This window comes from Thalia democratica, chromosome 8 (assembly GCF_965202585.1).
Source record: "Thalia democratica chromosome 8, ktThaDemo2.hap1.1, whole genome shotgun sequence".
NCBI classification, from domain to species: domain Eukaryota; kingdom Metazoa; phylum Chordata; class Thaliacea; order Salpida; family Salpidae; genus Thalia; species Thalia democratica.
Window position 1 is genome coordinate 18,861,004 of NC_139172.1, and position 15,847 is coordinate 18,876,850.

Sequence of the window (15,847 nt, forward strand, 5' to 3'; positions counted from 1 at the left end):
TTTTTAAACGAAAAACATAATATCAAGTGAAAAACATTAATTTCTTTAAATTATCAAAATTTGGACACATAAGGGAAAATAAAATTTTGCATAAGTGTCCAACAATTGCAACCACAGCGAATGCGCGTACTTAAACGAGAGAACACTGTTAATTAAGAGAAAGTTAATTTACTTACTATAATCATTATAGTATAATGTATGATACTAAAAAATATTCTATTGCGTTTGGATGTTTTAAATTTTTATTAAACATCTTTGCCACATTTTGCTGGAAAAAATCAATCGAGCTGTTTTTTAGATGAATATTAATACATAGTGCAAGAACACTATTACGTGCATGGATGAAACGTCTATCCATTAGCCAAGGTACATATTTTTGTAACATTTAAAGATATAGAGCAGTGAGTTAGCATTTAAAACTCTAAATAATTAACTTAGATATACTGTAATATTCAATACATACAACAAATTGATTTGGACGATATTAGCAACTTTCGTATTTTTTGAGAATTCTAAAATGCATAACTTAACGAGAGTGCGTAGATTCAGAGGTTACTGTACTCAAAAAAACTTTAATGTTAGTAACTTTAATCTTTATTATTAAAACAGTTGTAACAATCATATCTTTTTTTGGCTTGTGAAATATTTAAATTGCAATTTAGAAGGTGACAAAGTTGTTTAAATAAAAAAATCTCACTCAAAAAATGTAAAAGTTTTAATCTTATCTGAAAAAATTATTCTATATTTTTGTTAATTTTGTTCGTATTTTCAGTTACTTTTCAAATTAACCTCGATCCAAAATTCCAAAAAAAAAATGCTAATTTTTTGGCTTAAAACTAATGGTTAAAAGTCAAACCAAATTTGTAAATTATTGTTCTTTTTTTTTTACTTTTATTCAGAATTGACAGTTTCAGCATATAAGAATGTATATAAGACTAAACAGTATTAAAAGTTCCATAGTTTTTTTATTTTTCAAACAGAAACCTACACAAATAGTATGTTGATAGTTCTCAACTTCATCAACATGTTTCAAATAGCTTAAACGAAAGCTTAATCTACTATAGAAAATGATCATCTTCTAAATTGAACTTAGAAGTTTTAAATTTTCAAATAATCAAAAATTTTAAACTACTGTATTTGTAGAAACAGTTATCTTAGTTACTTTTTCATAACTAACTAAATTTATCTCTTAAATTCTTATAAAAAAAGGGTTGATCATGCCAATTCGATCATCAGACCACAAGTTTCGGTAGACTGAGACCGGTTTCGTCCTTATTAGGACTCATCAGTCAGTCACAACCGAAAAACTTGTAGTCGTCAATCTACAAACGGTTTATCATGCTTTCGCATGAAGCAACCATTTGCTGGCAATGATTAGTGACGTCAGCATTGTCTTTGCCGTGCAACGTTTAAAACATTGTCCACTAGGCAAGACATCTGGTACGCTCGTTTTAGTACAATCAACAAAATCGGCGAAAGTCTGCAGAACAAGTCCGGACTTTCGTTTGCCGTGAGACAAGCTCAAATTTAACAAAAGGGTTGATCATGCCAATTCGATCATCAGACCACAAGTTTCGGTAGACTGAGACCTATAAATTCTTATATAAACGTTTATATTTTTTTGCTATATTTAATTTTGCTAAAAAACTTTGCTTATTTTATTTCAATTTCTACTCACAAACGAATTTGTACTTATTTAAAAAGTAAAAGTTTAATACTGTCAAACGAAGAAAGATAACACAATCTATTTTTATCACACATCATTATTCTCTCAAAATTTTTATACAACCACCAAGCAAATTTACACAAAAACTTCAACGAATTTTTTTTATCAGTATGAACTCAATATTTACATGCAGCTTTTACAAGATCACATTATAGGATGTTTTGGTCCGAAAAATCAAGGAATATTTGTAAACAGGAATGCAACGGAATATTACTTTTTAGAACAAGTTTGCTATGTGAACCCCTAAAACAGGTGATGAAAAATGAAACAAGTGTGAATGTGGTGTGGACGTATTGTGGAAATGTGTAGTTGTTGTGGTGAATTACAAGTGTCCTTTTGAGAATGAGACGCGAAGGTAGCTTTTTTCACCAAATTTGTAGTTGTGCAATTTCTGTGTGAAAATAAATGGATGAAGTGTAGGGATTGTATAACTAAATATCAACAAAAAAAAAACTGTTTAAGAAGAGTACAATCGTAAAAATATGTTCTAACGCCTATATAAAACATAAGCATTAAAAAATGCAAGCACAAAAAAATATGTGATATCTGTTATTCATTGACTAATGAATACCTTTTAAACTTACACAAAATAACTTTAATAATAACCAAAATTCTAAGTTAGTTTTAATAAAACAGAACTTAATGAAAAAGTTTATAACAAGTTCAACTTTACAACTTACAGTGAGACACTGAAGAGCTTCATCGGTATCTTTCATTTGTATCAAAGCCATTCTTTTGTCATGCCTGACAATATAAAGTATGTTTAAATTGCTTATAACAAAAATAACAAGCACCAATCAATATGCAAACATGAGTACATTGATGGTTAAACACAATTTTACTTACTAGTATCTTTGTGCAATAAATATTTTTTGAAATAAATCAACAGGCAAACTAACAAGAAATATTTGAATCCTTGAACTGTTCCGTGTTCATTGAACATTTCCCTCAAATCATTTTCAGTCACGTCCGGACTACAATAAAACAAAGAATGTTTCCGCTTGTTTTAATAATCATACTATTCATAGTAATGTTTCAATAAATAAATTCAAGTGGTAAAAACTAACGGTAGATTGGAGAGGTGCAAAACGCTGCTTGGATTGAAAATGTTCTGGAAATTTTTCGACCCTGGTTTTTTGAAGCGGTGCAATGGAGAGCTTTGGTAATCCTAATCAAAATTATAGCAACATTTATACAAACTAAAGCCGAATATTCTATTCAGTTAACGAAATCAATATTCATTAGTTCAATTTTATTTTAAAATAGATGTTCAACTTCTATTCTAATACGTCAGTATAGTAGCAATACAGTATAATAATATTTATATATACAGGGTTGCCACTGGTTTTTGCCAAATTTTCTCCAGGTTTTCTGAACTTCTTACAGGTTTTTTAAAGTACACGTTTTTTGGATCTAGTTTTAGTTTAAACTTAAGTTTAAGGTTGAAAACTGTATTAAGTAATATAACAAAATTAAAAAGATACTGTAAAGTGTAATGCTACTTTAAATATATTATTAATAAATAAAACTTTTGATGATGACAAAGTATTTTATCTATATGATAGATTTTTTGTGTCTAATCAAAATTTTACTGCTTAACATGTAAAAATTGTGCTAAATTCCAGGTTTATTTTTCAAAATTTCTCAAATTCAAGGTTGTTCTAGGGTTCTAAGTTTTGTGGCAACCTTGTATATAACTTCACACACGCTTAAACAAACATTGAATTCGCTGTGTCTGAATATAAATATAGTAGAAAAAAGATTTTATATTGTTGACAAACGTTTATAAATTTAAAAAAAATATTAGAATATGAAAAGTTCTATGGTAATTTTTAACAACCTTAGATATAAGCTTAAAATAAATTTAAAAAATAAAAAACTATCTAGAACATTTTTAGTTACCTTCAAAATTCTAATATAAAATTAATTAAACTTGGTAACCTTGGTCAAATTTTCAACATCAAGGCCATCTTTGGGCAGTTGCACCTGCTGATGCCTGGAAACAAGAATATTAAGCGGTCTGCCGTAGAACTTCACACCATGCAAGTGACGACGCACTGTTACGTCATAAATAATGTTATATGTTAAGGATTACTCAATTATGAAACTTATTATACTGAATATACTTTATACCTATAAGTTTTTCTTTGAACTATATTATTTATTTAGCTTTTTTTACTGCTTTTCTATTTTTTATAACTATTGAAAAAATAAACTTATATTTAACAAATCAATTTATTTTAAAAATTGATAATGGTTTTGAGCAATAAAAAAAAATCAAGCTTTACAATTTGACTGTGTATCGAAACCTTGATTAGCTTGGTTAGCATCAGCAATTTGAACAAGAGCGCTGGATTTTTTTTGAAACAAAATTTTCACTCTCTGCACATCACCATACACCCCTAATATAATTGAATATAAATTATTAAATCATTTTACTGCTGATTTGATTTAACTAATTGTTAAATAAAAAATATTAAAGATTGTTGTTTGAGAACTTATTTTATCACTGGTCAATTATTAGTCATCAGCTAAGTTATAATCTAATATTAAGTTGTTTAAAAAAAACTTGTAAAAAATATTATAAATAAGAATCTCTTAATTAACAAAAGAAAAAAAAATTAAGTAAACAGAATTTTAGAAAGTTAAAACACTTTAAAGTAAAAACAAAGAATGGTAAAAGTAAATTGCATAAAAAAAATTGTTGAAAACATAAGCAAAAAATTTTTTAAGAACTTTGAAATATACCGATTGTTAGGTATTTAATAAAGTTGAAATAATAATGAACAGCTAAAACGAAATGATAAAGTAAAGAAAAACCAACCAAAGAGCATAAAAAGTTGTTCTGGAGATTTGACTTTCTGTGGAGTTGAGTTGTAGTTGCACCAAACAATAGAACATCAGAAAATAAAATATGTTTAGAAAAAAGAAATTGTACAAATAACAAGTCTGGTTTCGATACAGTTTATAACAAAAGAATAAATGTTGAGTAAAATCACTAGGTATAAAGTTTCTGTAAATACTGAGAGATAAAGTCTAAAAACGAAAGTAAGTTTAAATAAGAAACTAAAAAACAGTTTAGGTAAGATTGTAACTTATACAATAACTTGGAACTTTTAAGTAGATACCAAAATATAGTGCTTAAGTTAGTAAAGATTATTTATAGACAAATATTTAAAAACTTTATTATTTATAGACATTAGGAATGTGAAAACATCATTCAATAAGGATTTTTTGTCACATTGAGTGATTTAAAAATAATAATCAAGTATATTTATTTGATTAATTCCTTGATTACAAATTATGCTTAAAAAAACTTTAAAAGTATAATATTTTTTTATTATTATACTCCTTTAATACTAAAATAAAATATTTTTTGATAATTATCTTGTTATTGCTTTCTTTGCAGTCAAACAAACTAAAAATCTAATTAAATTATTGAATTACAGCTACTAGTAGCTATTTAGAGCAGCAGTAGTTAAAAAAGGTGTATTTGTATTGTCTAAATAAAAGACATTAACCTCTTCGTTGAGGTTTGAAACGTGGAGAACAACGTGTCCACCTTGGTTCATTTGAGTGTTGTTGCCCATGTTGAGTCCTTGCAAGCCGCTGTGATTCGACAGTTGAGATGCTATTTGCGATGTCAGCTGGTTCATATCTGTTCAATTAAGAATATTTTTTAATTTATAAAAAGTATCCGGGCATTAAAGGTCATAAACTTTATAAAATATTACAAACTTAATTGGTTTGAATAAATAAAAAGTCTTCAAAAAAGAGTTAATTGTTAGTGAGCAAAATATTCATATTTTATTTTAATTTATTTATAATTTTTCAAACTATTATCACCTAAAAGTTCTCATTTAAGCTTAGTTTTTTATTTTAGTATTAGTACTATATTTATTATAATAAAATATTTTGCAGAACTAAAATTTGTCTTTTTTGAATATAAGTTAAAATAATTAGACAACTTTTTTATTTCTAAAATGTTATTAAATCAAGTATGTAACATACTAATAGAACCAGTGTTATTAGTAGCATTATTGATACCAGCTTGAACCATGGATGCGAGTGAAGATTGACTTATAATTGAAGCCAGAGCTTGTTGCGTTGCTGAATATGGATTGCTCATCAGTGATGGAGTGTCTATTAATTTGTATGATTTAAGAAACAAAAAAAGTTTAAAACATTTTTTTACAGATAATTGCATGTAGATTAATGTCTTTAGTAGTTAGCTTTAATCTAATATGTATGTGCAATCAGACTTTCTTTTTATAATATTTTGTTATTATCAACTAAAAAACTTATACACTTTTTACAATTTAATCATCATAATCAAACGAACCTTGTAATATTGAAGTATTTGCGTTTCCTAGCAACGACTGGTTGGTGGGAACTTCCATTCCAGTGGGCAGATCAGACCTTGTGAAGTCGCGTGACTTGTCATTATTAAACTTGACGTTGAGGCAGTTCAATCGGCTGAACTCGATCCTCAACGTGCAGCAACCATTGTAAATGTTCTGACCGTCTAATGACTGTTTGAAAAATTAAATTTTTAAAACTCGTTAAGTGTAAAAACAAAAATATATTTAAACTTAAGTTTGTTTTGTATTCTTTAAAAATTTATCTATAAAAACGCGTGTTTAAAGTTTAATCAACTGTGTTGTTACAAATTTATGTGAAATTAGGTAAATGTAATCTTAACTGGCTTAGCTCCTGGTTAGAAATATTTTATTTAATTTTTTAACCCACCATTTTTGCTTTTTGAGTTTGCATTGAATCTCCCATCTGAATAAGCGCTTGGAACTGATCTGTTTTATAACATAAACTTAACAATTTAATACATCTCATGTATAATTAATTACTAACTATTTAAGAAAAATTAAAATCTTATTCTAAGGAAAATAGACACCAATATAAACTCATCTCCTTCATAGAATAATAAAATTTTATTTATATATGTCAACTCTTTTTCTTTACAATTTTTTTTTGTATATCTCAAAATCTCTGAAATTTTAAAAACTTAAAATTAGCATTTCTTTTAGAAAGAAAGTATTATATTTAAAAACTCTTTAAGTTCAGTAAGGTAGTAAATATTTGCAATTATTTCTAAACCCTAATTCTTTAAAATTAATTTAAGTATAAAATATTAAATACACTAACAAAACTAACTGCTTTTATTAAAAGTAATGACTTTCAGAACAACACCAAATTTTGAGAAGATAGTGTTGAGCACGTCAATAGTAATGGGATAAATCATATTTTCAACAACAGCTCTCAACACATGATTGACGCCACCTTCTGTTTGTTGCAATGCTTGCAGTACTGCTTGTGTTCTCTGTAAATTACAATAAAATTTAAAACAAAATTTTAACATGAAATTGTTTATAAGTAATTTGTTCAATATATAAAACGTATACTTGTTAACATTATAAGCAGTGCTAACTTGTTAAAAATTTTAATAATTACCAAATATTTACAAATGAAATTTTCTAAATAACTCAATCTCAATCAAAAATGATAGTTGTAGGTAACAAAACAAATTGAAAAACCATTTGATTTGGCGAGGTGTCAGTTTTCAGTTGTTTGTGATTGCTGAACTGAATGTAAATGATCCTCTGCCTGATGGTAGGAGGGTTTGTCTCGCTGCTGCTAACCATGTTCTTTGCAACCTCTTCATCTTCCATCTCCAAAAATGCCTGGTTCTTACCCTGTTGTGAAAAAAAATTAAACTGAAAAACATTTTAACAAAAAAATTTTCTGTTGCAGGATGTTTAATTGTGTATGAAAAATTTTGATTTGACTAAGAAAAAGATTTAGAATAGTTTAAATAGCAAGTACAATTTTTTTAGATTGTATATAAGACGAAAAAATGCATAAAAAGTAAAATACTTATAAAAAGTAATTATGAACTTTGCTAACTTTTTACCACATTTAAAGATATGATATGCTTTAAAACTTACTTTTTTGTTTAGAATTAAATTCAACCAAAAGTTTATTAGTGTGAATTTTGATTACCTGTAACCTAGAAAGGAGTTTTTTGGACACAAAAATATACTTTTTATTGAATTTTATGGTATTTTTATAAGTAGTTTAATTTACTTATAAAAGGAAAAAAATACTTTAGACAAAAATATAAGTCTTTAGATATTGTTTACATTTTAAAACTTATCAATTTAAAACTAGCTACATAATAGAAGTTTGAGCTCCAATCAAATAATAATGTTCAATTTATCTACACAAACTAGTTGACTAATTTTTCAAATATTTGCTGTAAAAAAAACCTTTAACATGAGAATATTGGCAACTCTCCCATAAGTCATTCCAAGTTGAATAACTTCAGAATCAGTTACATCGTTGGGTAGACTTCTCAAGTGAACTACTTTGCTGGCTTGTTGTGATGAAAATGGCTCCATTTTGGCCTACAATAAAAAAAACTCATTATAAAAGTATGATAATAGTTGTTTTGAAAAATGAACTATAAAACTACAACTAATATAAATAAGAAAACTTAAAATTTCAACTATTATTTTACTAATAATTGTATCAAAATTGAAACTATTCAACCTTAAAAAAACACATCTTAATATATTTAAAACTATTTAAGTTTTTGAACTCATATATCATTTAAAAACTATTAAAAACAACTTTAATGATTATAATAAATGATTATTTAAACTTTTGAACTTCAATTTTAAGGAAATTTAAAAGTAGCTAAACCTTTTTGTTGTTATTTCCATAGCTTCCATAGTGCTCAGTATCATCATTACTCCTCTATAGGAAATTAATGTTTAGTTTTTACAACAAGAAAAAATATTAAGGTTTAAAAATGTACTAATAAAATAAGTTTCAAAGCAAATTATGATTTTGTTAGTCTAAATGTCTGATTATTTTAAAAAAGTTATAATTTCTATTTGACTAAAAAAATGCAATAAAGTGACTTATTTTATGTAATTAAGTAAAATGTTTAAGTAAATTTTTTTTTGTTTTTGTACAAAGTAAGAAACAAAAAAATATCTACTGTTTTTAATTATCATAAATATTAGCTCTTTAACTTTTCAAACTTACTTTTGTGGCATTTGATGGTACAATTAATGACATAATGGTGATGTGTATATTACAAAGATCTGAAAAATATTGTACTGGTTACCTAAAAAAAATTATATTGCTGTGAATTGTAAAACAACTTTTCAACTAATAGATCAACATTTTAATGCATACAACTAACAAATATATTTTTTATTTAATTACTCTAAGAATTAATATAGTTAAGAGAACTAAATTAAAGGGCATATAGGAGTAAGTCACTTTTTTCAAATTTTCACCTTATTTTGTAGAGTTTTAACAAAGCTAAAAGTCTTTTTTTACATTCTTTAAATATTCAAACAAATTTTTGAGATACAGCAGGTTGAAGCTGGAGAGTACAATAAGTTCCTTATGGGAGGCACAAACTAAAATACTATTTCACTAAAAATCAATTTCCTCCTACATTTTTTTAGATAAATACCTCAAACTGTCAGGAAATGATCCTTACAATATTTAGAAAATTCTGTCGAAACATAATTTTTTTATTTTTAGTGATTTCTAGTTATTTACTGTTCATGGTTGCCACTGATCAAGCTGAGAAAAATTTCCTGACTTTTCCTGACTTTTTCCTGACTTTTTACCAAAATTTTCCTGACTTTTCTAAATCAAACTCTTAATTTAAACTTATTCTAAAATACATAATCTAACACTTGAAACTATATAAAGCTTTCAATATTATTTTAATACAGGTTAAAAAAACAGTTTTTTAGCTGAATTCAATCATCAAACTTACATTACATCACTTGAACCATCTGTGTATAACTGATGTATTTGCAATAAACAGCTCTTCAGCAGAACACTTATATTATTACCTTATAAACACAGCTTGTTCATTATTATTCCAGCAAGATGTTTTCGAAATGTGGTCCAAGTCAAAATTTATCATGCATGATAATTTTGTTTGGGCCAACTGACATGACTGTGCTATTGCACTGTCAGGAAACATTTTTTTGTTCAGCTCTGCCAGTTTATTACACGAACTAGCTGAGTAATTGTGCTTGACAGTGTGCAATGTCCATAACATTTCAGTGGTTGTGGTTTGTGACTTACTTACCAAACCTAGTGGTGGGCGTATACCCCTGCTCTCACAACTTACTACTCTGCCGCTGCTCTCACCACTTACCCAACTGGAGCTTGATCCAGCATTATAGAAAAATTCTGGCCCTTTATTTCTATGTCCAGCTCCATTCATATGTACAGTGAGTGCTTTTCTTCCCATATTTGACAGTGACAGAGTACATGAACACCACTTGCATTTAAACTTTTGTGTATATATTACAGTTTTACTAAGGAAGTGTCCTTGCTACAGATCATCAATACTAAAAAGTTTACAAAATCTGCTTGTTCAAGTAGGACTTGTTCAATATGTTAATAGAAAAATTTTGCAGTTTTATAAAGGATATTTTACTAATTTATACCAGATGAAGGCATTGGAAGTTGAATAATTTTGTAAATTTCTAGGAAAATTTTGGAATTTTTTTCTGACTTTAAAGGATTTTTAATTAATTTTTACCATTTGAAATTTTGGAAAACCAGGAGTTTTGTAAATTTAAACTGACAAAGTCTGACTTTTTTTTTAAATTTTATCAAATTTCCTGACTTTTCCTGACTTTTTTTCAAAACCCCCCATTTTTTCCTGACTTTTCCTGACTTTTTTAATTTTTTAAAATTTTTCCTGACTTTTCCTGATTTCCTGTCTTTTCCTGACCGAGTGGCAACCCTGACTGTTTTAGTTTGCGTCTGCCATAAGGAACCTATTGTAGTCTTTAACTTTGACCAGCTATACATCAAAACTTATTTGGAGTTTTAAAATTCTGTAAATAGCAACTTGTAGCTTAGTTAAAACTCTATAAAATAAGACTAAATTGTGAAAAAAAGTAGTTTACCCCCCTTTGCCCTTAAATTTGTGGTGAATTGAACAATAATAAAGCCTTAGTAATAATTAAACATTAAATTAAAAGCCTACGTGTGAGTTTTACCATAAAATATTTGTTCACTGTTTTAAGAACATTAGCTTAAGGTACATCACATGACTACAGTTTGCTGATCCCTGTATTATAGTAATGTTTAAAAAAAAGGTTTTGAGAAATAGTTATAAAATAGTTGTAAAAAGTTTCTGCTGAATGGTTAATTGAATTATTAAAACTTCTTCCAGAATTTCAAGCACAAGTTCTATTGCACGTTTTTAGTACTTCAATTGAATGAAAGGTAAAAAAAAAGTTTAAAAAGAGTATAAAACAGGGTTACTTAGGTTTTTAGTAAGTTTCTTCCAGGTTTTCTGAATATCTTTTAGGTCTTTAAACACGTTTTTGGTTAAATTTTAGAAAAAATTTAAAATTAAGTTAAAAATGTTTTAAATAGTAGTATAACACCCTTAAAAAGATACGAATAGTAATGATATTTTAAATGTTTTTCTTCAGGAAAAAACATCAAATGACACATAAATTATTTTATCCTTTTTATAGATTTTTGTATCTAATCAAAATTTTACTACTTTACAAGTAAGAACAATAAAAATTTTTAGGTTTTTGATGCCTAAATTGTCAAATTTCAGCTTTTTCCAGGATTCAAGGGTTTTTAGCAACCCTAATAAAAGTATTGAATATAAAAATAGCATGTTTTTACTTGATCTGTGTTAAATAATTAGCAAAATTCTTAATAATAAACAAATATTGTAGACAACAGATACATCATATTTAATCTAAATGTCATTAGTTTACTTGTAAAAGTTGTTCATAACTCTAACTTTATTTTCTATTAAGTTATAGGTGTTTTTTTTTTAATTTTAGAATACCTGGTTTTTCCAGGCCACTCTGTTTCTAGTTCAAATTAAAGATGAAAAAAAAAATTGACTTTCTAAGAGTTTATTTTTTAAATTTTTTTATATTTAAATTAAATGTTTAGATTTAAGAACAGCATTAAATTTTCTTATTTTATAAATAGCACAACATGCATAAACTTTATCACATATATTTATTATTTTTGTAATGAAAGTTTACTAAATGACATTTTGTTTACAAAGCAGTGGATTTTAAATGAACAGGAATTACTTTTTTTTTATACTTTAATTTAGGATCTTAAAAATATAAACAGGGTTGCCACTCGTTTTTTCAAAAATTTTTCCAGGTTTTTAAAAGTACACATTTTTGGGTATATTTTTAGTTAAAACTTAAGTTTAAGGTAAGAAACTGTGTTACATATAGTATTAAAACATTGAAAAGATACTGAAAAGCTACTTTAATTATGTCTTTTAATAAATAAAAATTTGATGATGACAAAAGATTTTTATTTATATGATAGAACTTTTGAGTCAAATTGAAATTTTACAACTGAACATGTGAAAATTGTTAAAATTCCAGGGTTTTCCAAGTTTTTTTAGTGATTTTTGTTCAAAAATCCAAGTTTACCAGGTTTTTTACAAAATTTCCCAAATTCCAGGTTTTTCCAGGTTTTTTGCCTAAATTGTAAAATTCCAGGTTTTTCCAGGATTCCAGGTAAAGTGGCAACCCTGTATATAGAAACACTTAATGTTAGGAACTCCTAAAAAGATGTAAATAGTTCTTTAAATGATTCACTTTAAAACTTTACTTTTTAATATATAAATGGTAAAAGTGTTTAAAAATAGATGTTTGAATAAATTGAAAAATATATTATACAAATGGATAAAATTTCATATACTTTTATAAATATTGCCCCTGGTGGTCACAATGGACGTTTCTTGATCTGGAGCCAGTCTGCTTTAGAAAGTCTTAGCAGGAACCTGGACCAAGAAGGCAACTAAGAAGATCAACTACAACTTAACAATGACAAAGATGAAATGCACTGACATCAGCCGCATCATGCAGTCTGATGAAGTTAAAGCAGCTTCTTGTGCACCAAAGAAGGACCACTTGCAAGAATAACCCATTAAAAAACCACAGAGTCATGATGAAGCTCAACCCAGCACACACTATCATGTTAGAACAGGAAAGAAGGATTGCAGCTAAATTTGCATAAATTCTTACATTCTTATAGTAGTTGGAAATCAATTCTCAATTATTTAAACTTTTTTTTACTTTTAATAAATGCATACTGAGCTTAACTTTCACATATTAACAAGCTCATTAAGAATAACAAAATTTTACTTATGTATCATAAGACCAGGGGTTGGCAGGTCAAAAAGGAAGGTTTTTTTATGTGCTTTAAAAAATATATTTAAAGACAATTTTTTTGAACAATAAATATTTAGGCGATATATTATCCTTTCAATATAACACTAAAATTTTATTTTTGTGTTTTTGTGATTAATAGTATATTAAACTAGTTGAATAAAAATTTTAATGTGGCCTGCGGGCCCCAGTTTGCCGACCCCTGCATAAGACTTTTGTAGGTTCTGTATGCTAAACTTTTTTAATATAGCATAAGACATTTATATATGTAATAACAATCGAGTTTCAATCTTGCAATGTTCAACTTAAAGAGTTTTAAAGGTTGTCATTAGGACCCCTAGAACATCAAGTCACACATATAGTCTGACATTTTGATATATTCATTAATTAAAAATTCTAAGAAAATTAAATGGTACATAGCTTGAGGAATAAATGATTTTACCTACACCTTGATCATATTTGTGTTGTCAGCATTCACATTATTGTTTTATAAAGATATAAAAAGTGCTTTGAAAGTTTATAAGTCTTTTCTATTTTATAGAAAAAAATTTGTTCAAAACACCAAAATAAATGAGAATTAAGCTCAACAAACACTATGCAAATACTTGGAACTTCCTCCATCCTTTTCAAACTTTCATCTTGTTTATAACACTGCGCATTACCTTGGCTCTAATAGCAGTACCAAACCAAGTATCAGTCAACATTAAGATACACACCATTAATTTCGGGAAAACCCAAATAAATTTATTTAAGAATCCAATTTTGTTTTATACCATAAATGTAATATTTATTGCTTAAGCAGTACAGTTCAGAGTTGTGAAAAAATTATTGTTTAACACTGAATACTTGATTAACTATTGTTTGTTTTAATTTTAGCTTATATTTTTTGATCTAGAATTTTTTTTTAATAGTTATCAGGAATTATTTTGCCTAAACACCATACTTTAAACAAAATGTTTATCTATTAAACTAAAAAAAATTCAATAAATTTTTAATGTTAAAGTCTGAAACTTTTGTAATTTTTAATTTAACCAATGAAACTTAATTTTATAATAATATTTTATATTTATTTTTTTTCGTCATTTTACCTAAAAAAGAAACTGTTTTTTAATTCTTACTTGTAAAAAAGTTTTCAGTTTTAAAGTTATACTCGAGTTTTGCATAAATATACTGTTTATTTGTTTATCTAGTTTTTTATTTAAACAACCTTTTCTTAAAATATAATTTTTTTTTTCAAGATTTTTTTCTTAAACATATTTATTAAAATGAGTTTAATGATGCTATAAACTTTTTTTTTCAATTTTTTTTTGTATTCGATAAGCCTGAATAAACATTTCAGAAAAAGTCCAATTTTGCACGATTTTCGTTTTTCAGATATACTACATTTTATGCAAAAATAAAATATTTTTTAGTAATTTTTGTTATTATTACTTTTAAAATATATGACCCATACAAGTTTTACCTAAATTCTTAGCAACGCTATTTGAGGGATTTCTTGCTCAAGTGCTAAGAGTTTATGTAAAACTTGTATTGGTCATATATTTTAAAAGCAATAATAAACTGGGAAAAAATATCACAACATCATAAAAAATAACTATACAAATCTGTTGAAAATAAAAACTACTAAACAATTTTTTTTTTGCATAAAAGGTTGTATATCTGAAAAACGAAAATCGTGCATAATTGGACTTTTTCTGAAAAGTTTATTCAGGCTTTATCCTATTAAAACATGTCGGGCATTGGAAACTCGATTTTTCTGTCCAACCTTTCGAGCTTTACCAGGGCCGGGTCCAGGGTATCAGCTCTGTTTGTCGCCATTATGACTTTGACGTTGACCGATTGGTCGAAGCCGTCCATTTGGTTGAGGAGCTCCAGCAAAATTCGTTGCATCTTGCGGTCAGCTCCTTTCTTGAAATCGAACCGCTTCGTTGCTACGCCGTCAACTTCGTCGATAAAAACGATGGCCGGGAGTCGAGCATAAAATATTAAGTTTAAACTAGAATAAGTATGTTAAGAAAATAGGTTATTTTCTAGTTCTGGCGTTTACGCATAACAATCTTAATTGAAAGTTTTAGCTGATTTCTAATACTGAATAAAAATATCAAAACAGTATAGTTTTAAATAACTTATTTTAATTTTTCTAATTAAATTAGTTCTAGTTTAGATGGTAAAAAATTACTTTTCATCAAAAATTAAATATGATCCCTGCCTAACATAATGACTTTAAATACTTTGGTCTTTTTTTCTTCCATTTGTAAACTAGTATAAAGTAAGTATCTATAACTAGACATTGATAAATTAAAGATAAACAAAAATAAATTTTTTTGGAAGCATTATTCAATTCTCAAATATTAAAAAAAGTTTAGTTAACCAAAGCCTCTGCAAGTTTTAATTTTATTAACATAGCTTTTTTATATAAACTCAAAAAATAAACTAATTTTTTATGAAGTTTATTGCATTAAAACTACGACAATAAGTTGCTTTTTTTATTCAAAATATCTTTAGACTGAAAATTTAATGGTGCTTACTTTCTTTTGCTTCTCTATGTGGATATTTATTTTTGTTTGTTTTAATCCTATTTACTGTAGATTTTAGATTTTACTAGTTCAGTTTTATTGTGTATCTAAGACATCTCTTTAATGATTTTATAGTCTCTTTTGAATGAAATATTTTAAAATAACCATTCTAAATACCAGTTTTCAAAACCAAAATTTTTTAATACAGTTAGTATAGCATGTAAAAAGTTGTATTAAAGTAGATTAAAGTATAGTTAAGTAGTTTAAAAACGTAACAGCTTAAAGTTTATAACAAAACATTTTGTGTAAATTGAAATATAGCTTTGAACAATAAATTAGCTAAGGTGGGAATTTTTAGTATTAATGCTAACATT

General features: G+C 26.7%; 1 protein-coding gene across 1 annotated transcript; it reads right to left on the reverse strand.

Annotated features, from left to right (window-relative positions):
- Positions 1-1,741: 1,741 nt before the first annotated feature.
- LOC145841900 (polypyrimidine tract-binding protein 1-like) lies at positions 1,742-8,846 on the reverse strand. The gene is made up of 16 exons (XM_082949197.1): positions 8,792-8,846; positions 8,444-8,497; positions 8,008-8,145; positions 7,276-7,434; positions 6,896-7,061; positions 6,476-6,534; positions 6,069-6,258; positions 5,738-5,869; positions 5,248-5,384; positions 4,551-4,587; positions 4,036-4,128; positions 3,668-3,783; positions 2,794-2,894; positions 2,626-2,700; positions 2,407-2,470; positions 1,742-2,117 (listed from the first exon to the last, which is right to left on the reverse strand). Exons 1-16 carry the CDS (start codon positions 8,822-8,824, stop codon positions 2,049-2,051), a joined length of 1,623 nt encoding a protein of 540 aa, XP_082805323.1. The 5' UTR covers positions 8,825-8,846; the 3' UTR covers positions 1,742-2,048.
- Between the last annotated feature and the right edge of the window lie 7,001 nt (positions 8,847-15,847).

Bases quoted from the DNA above. Each gene is read 5' to 3' on its own strand.
- LOC145841900 (XM_082949197.1), bottom strand. From the start codon at position 8,824: ATGTCATTAATTGTACCATCAAATGCCACAAAA. The intron at 7,435-8,007 runs GTTTTTTTTACA...TTTTCACAACAG, and splicing joins CCAATATTCTCATGTTAAAG to GGTAAGAACCAGGCATTTTT. The intron at 5,385-5,737 runs GTATGTTACATA...TTAATTGAACAG, and splicing joins TAATAACACTGGTTCTATTA to ATATGAACCAGCTGACATCG.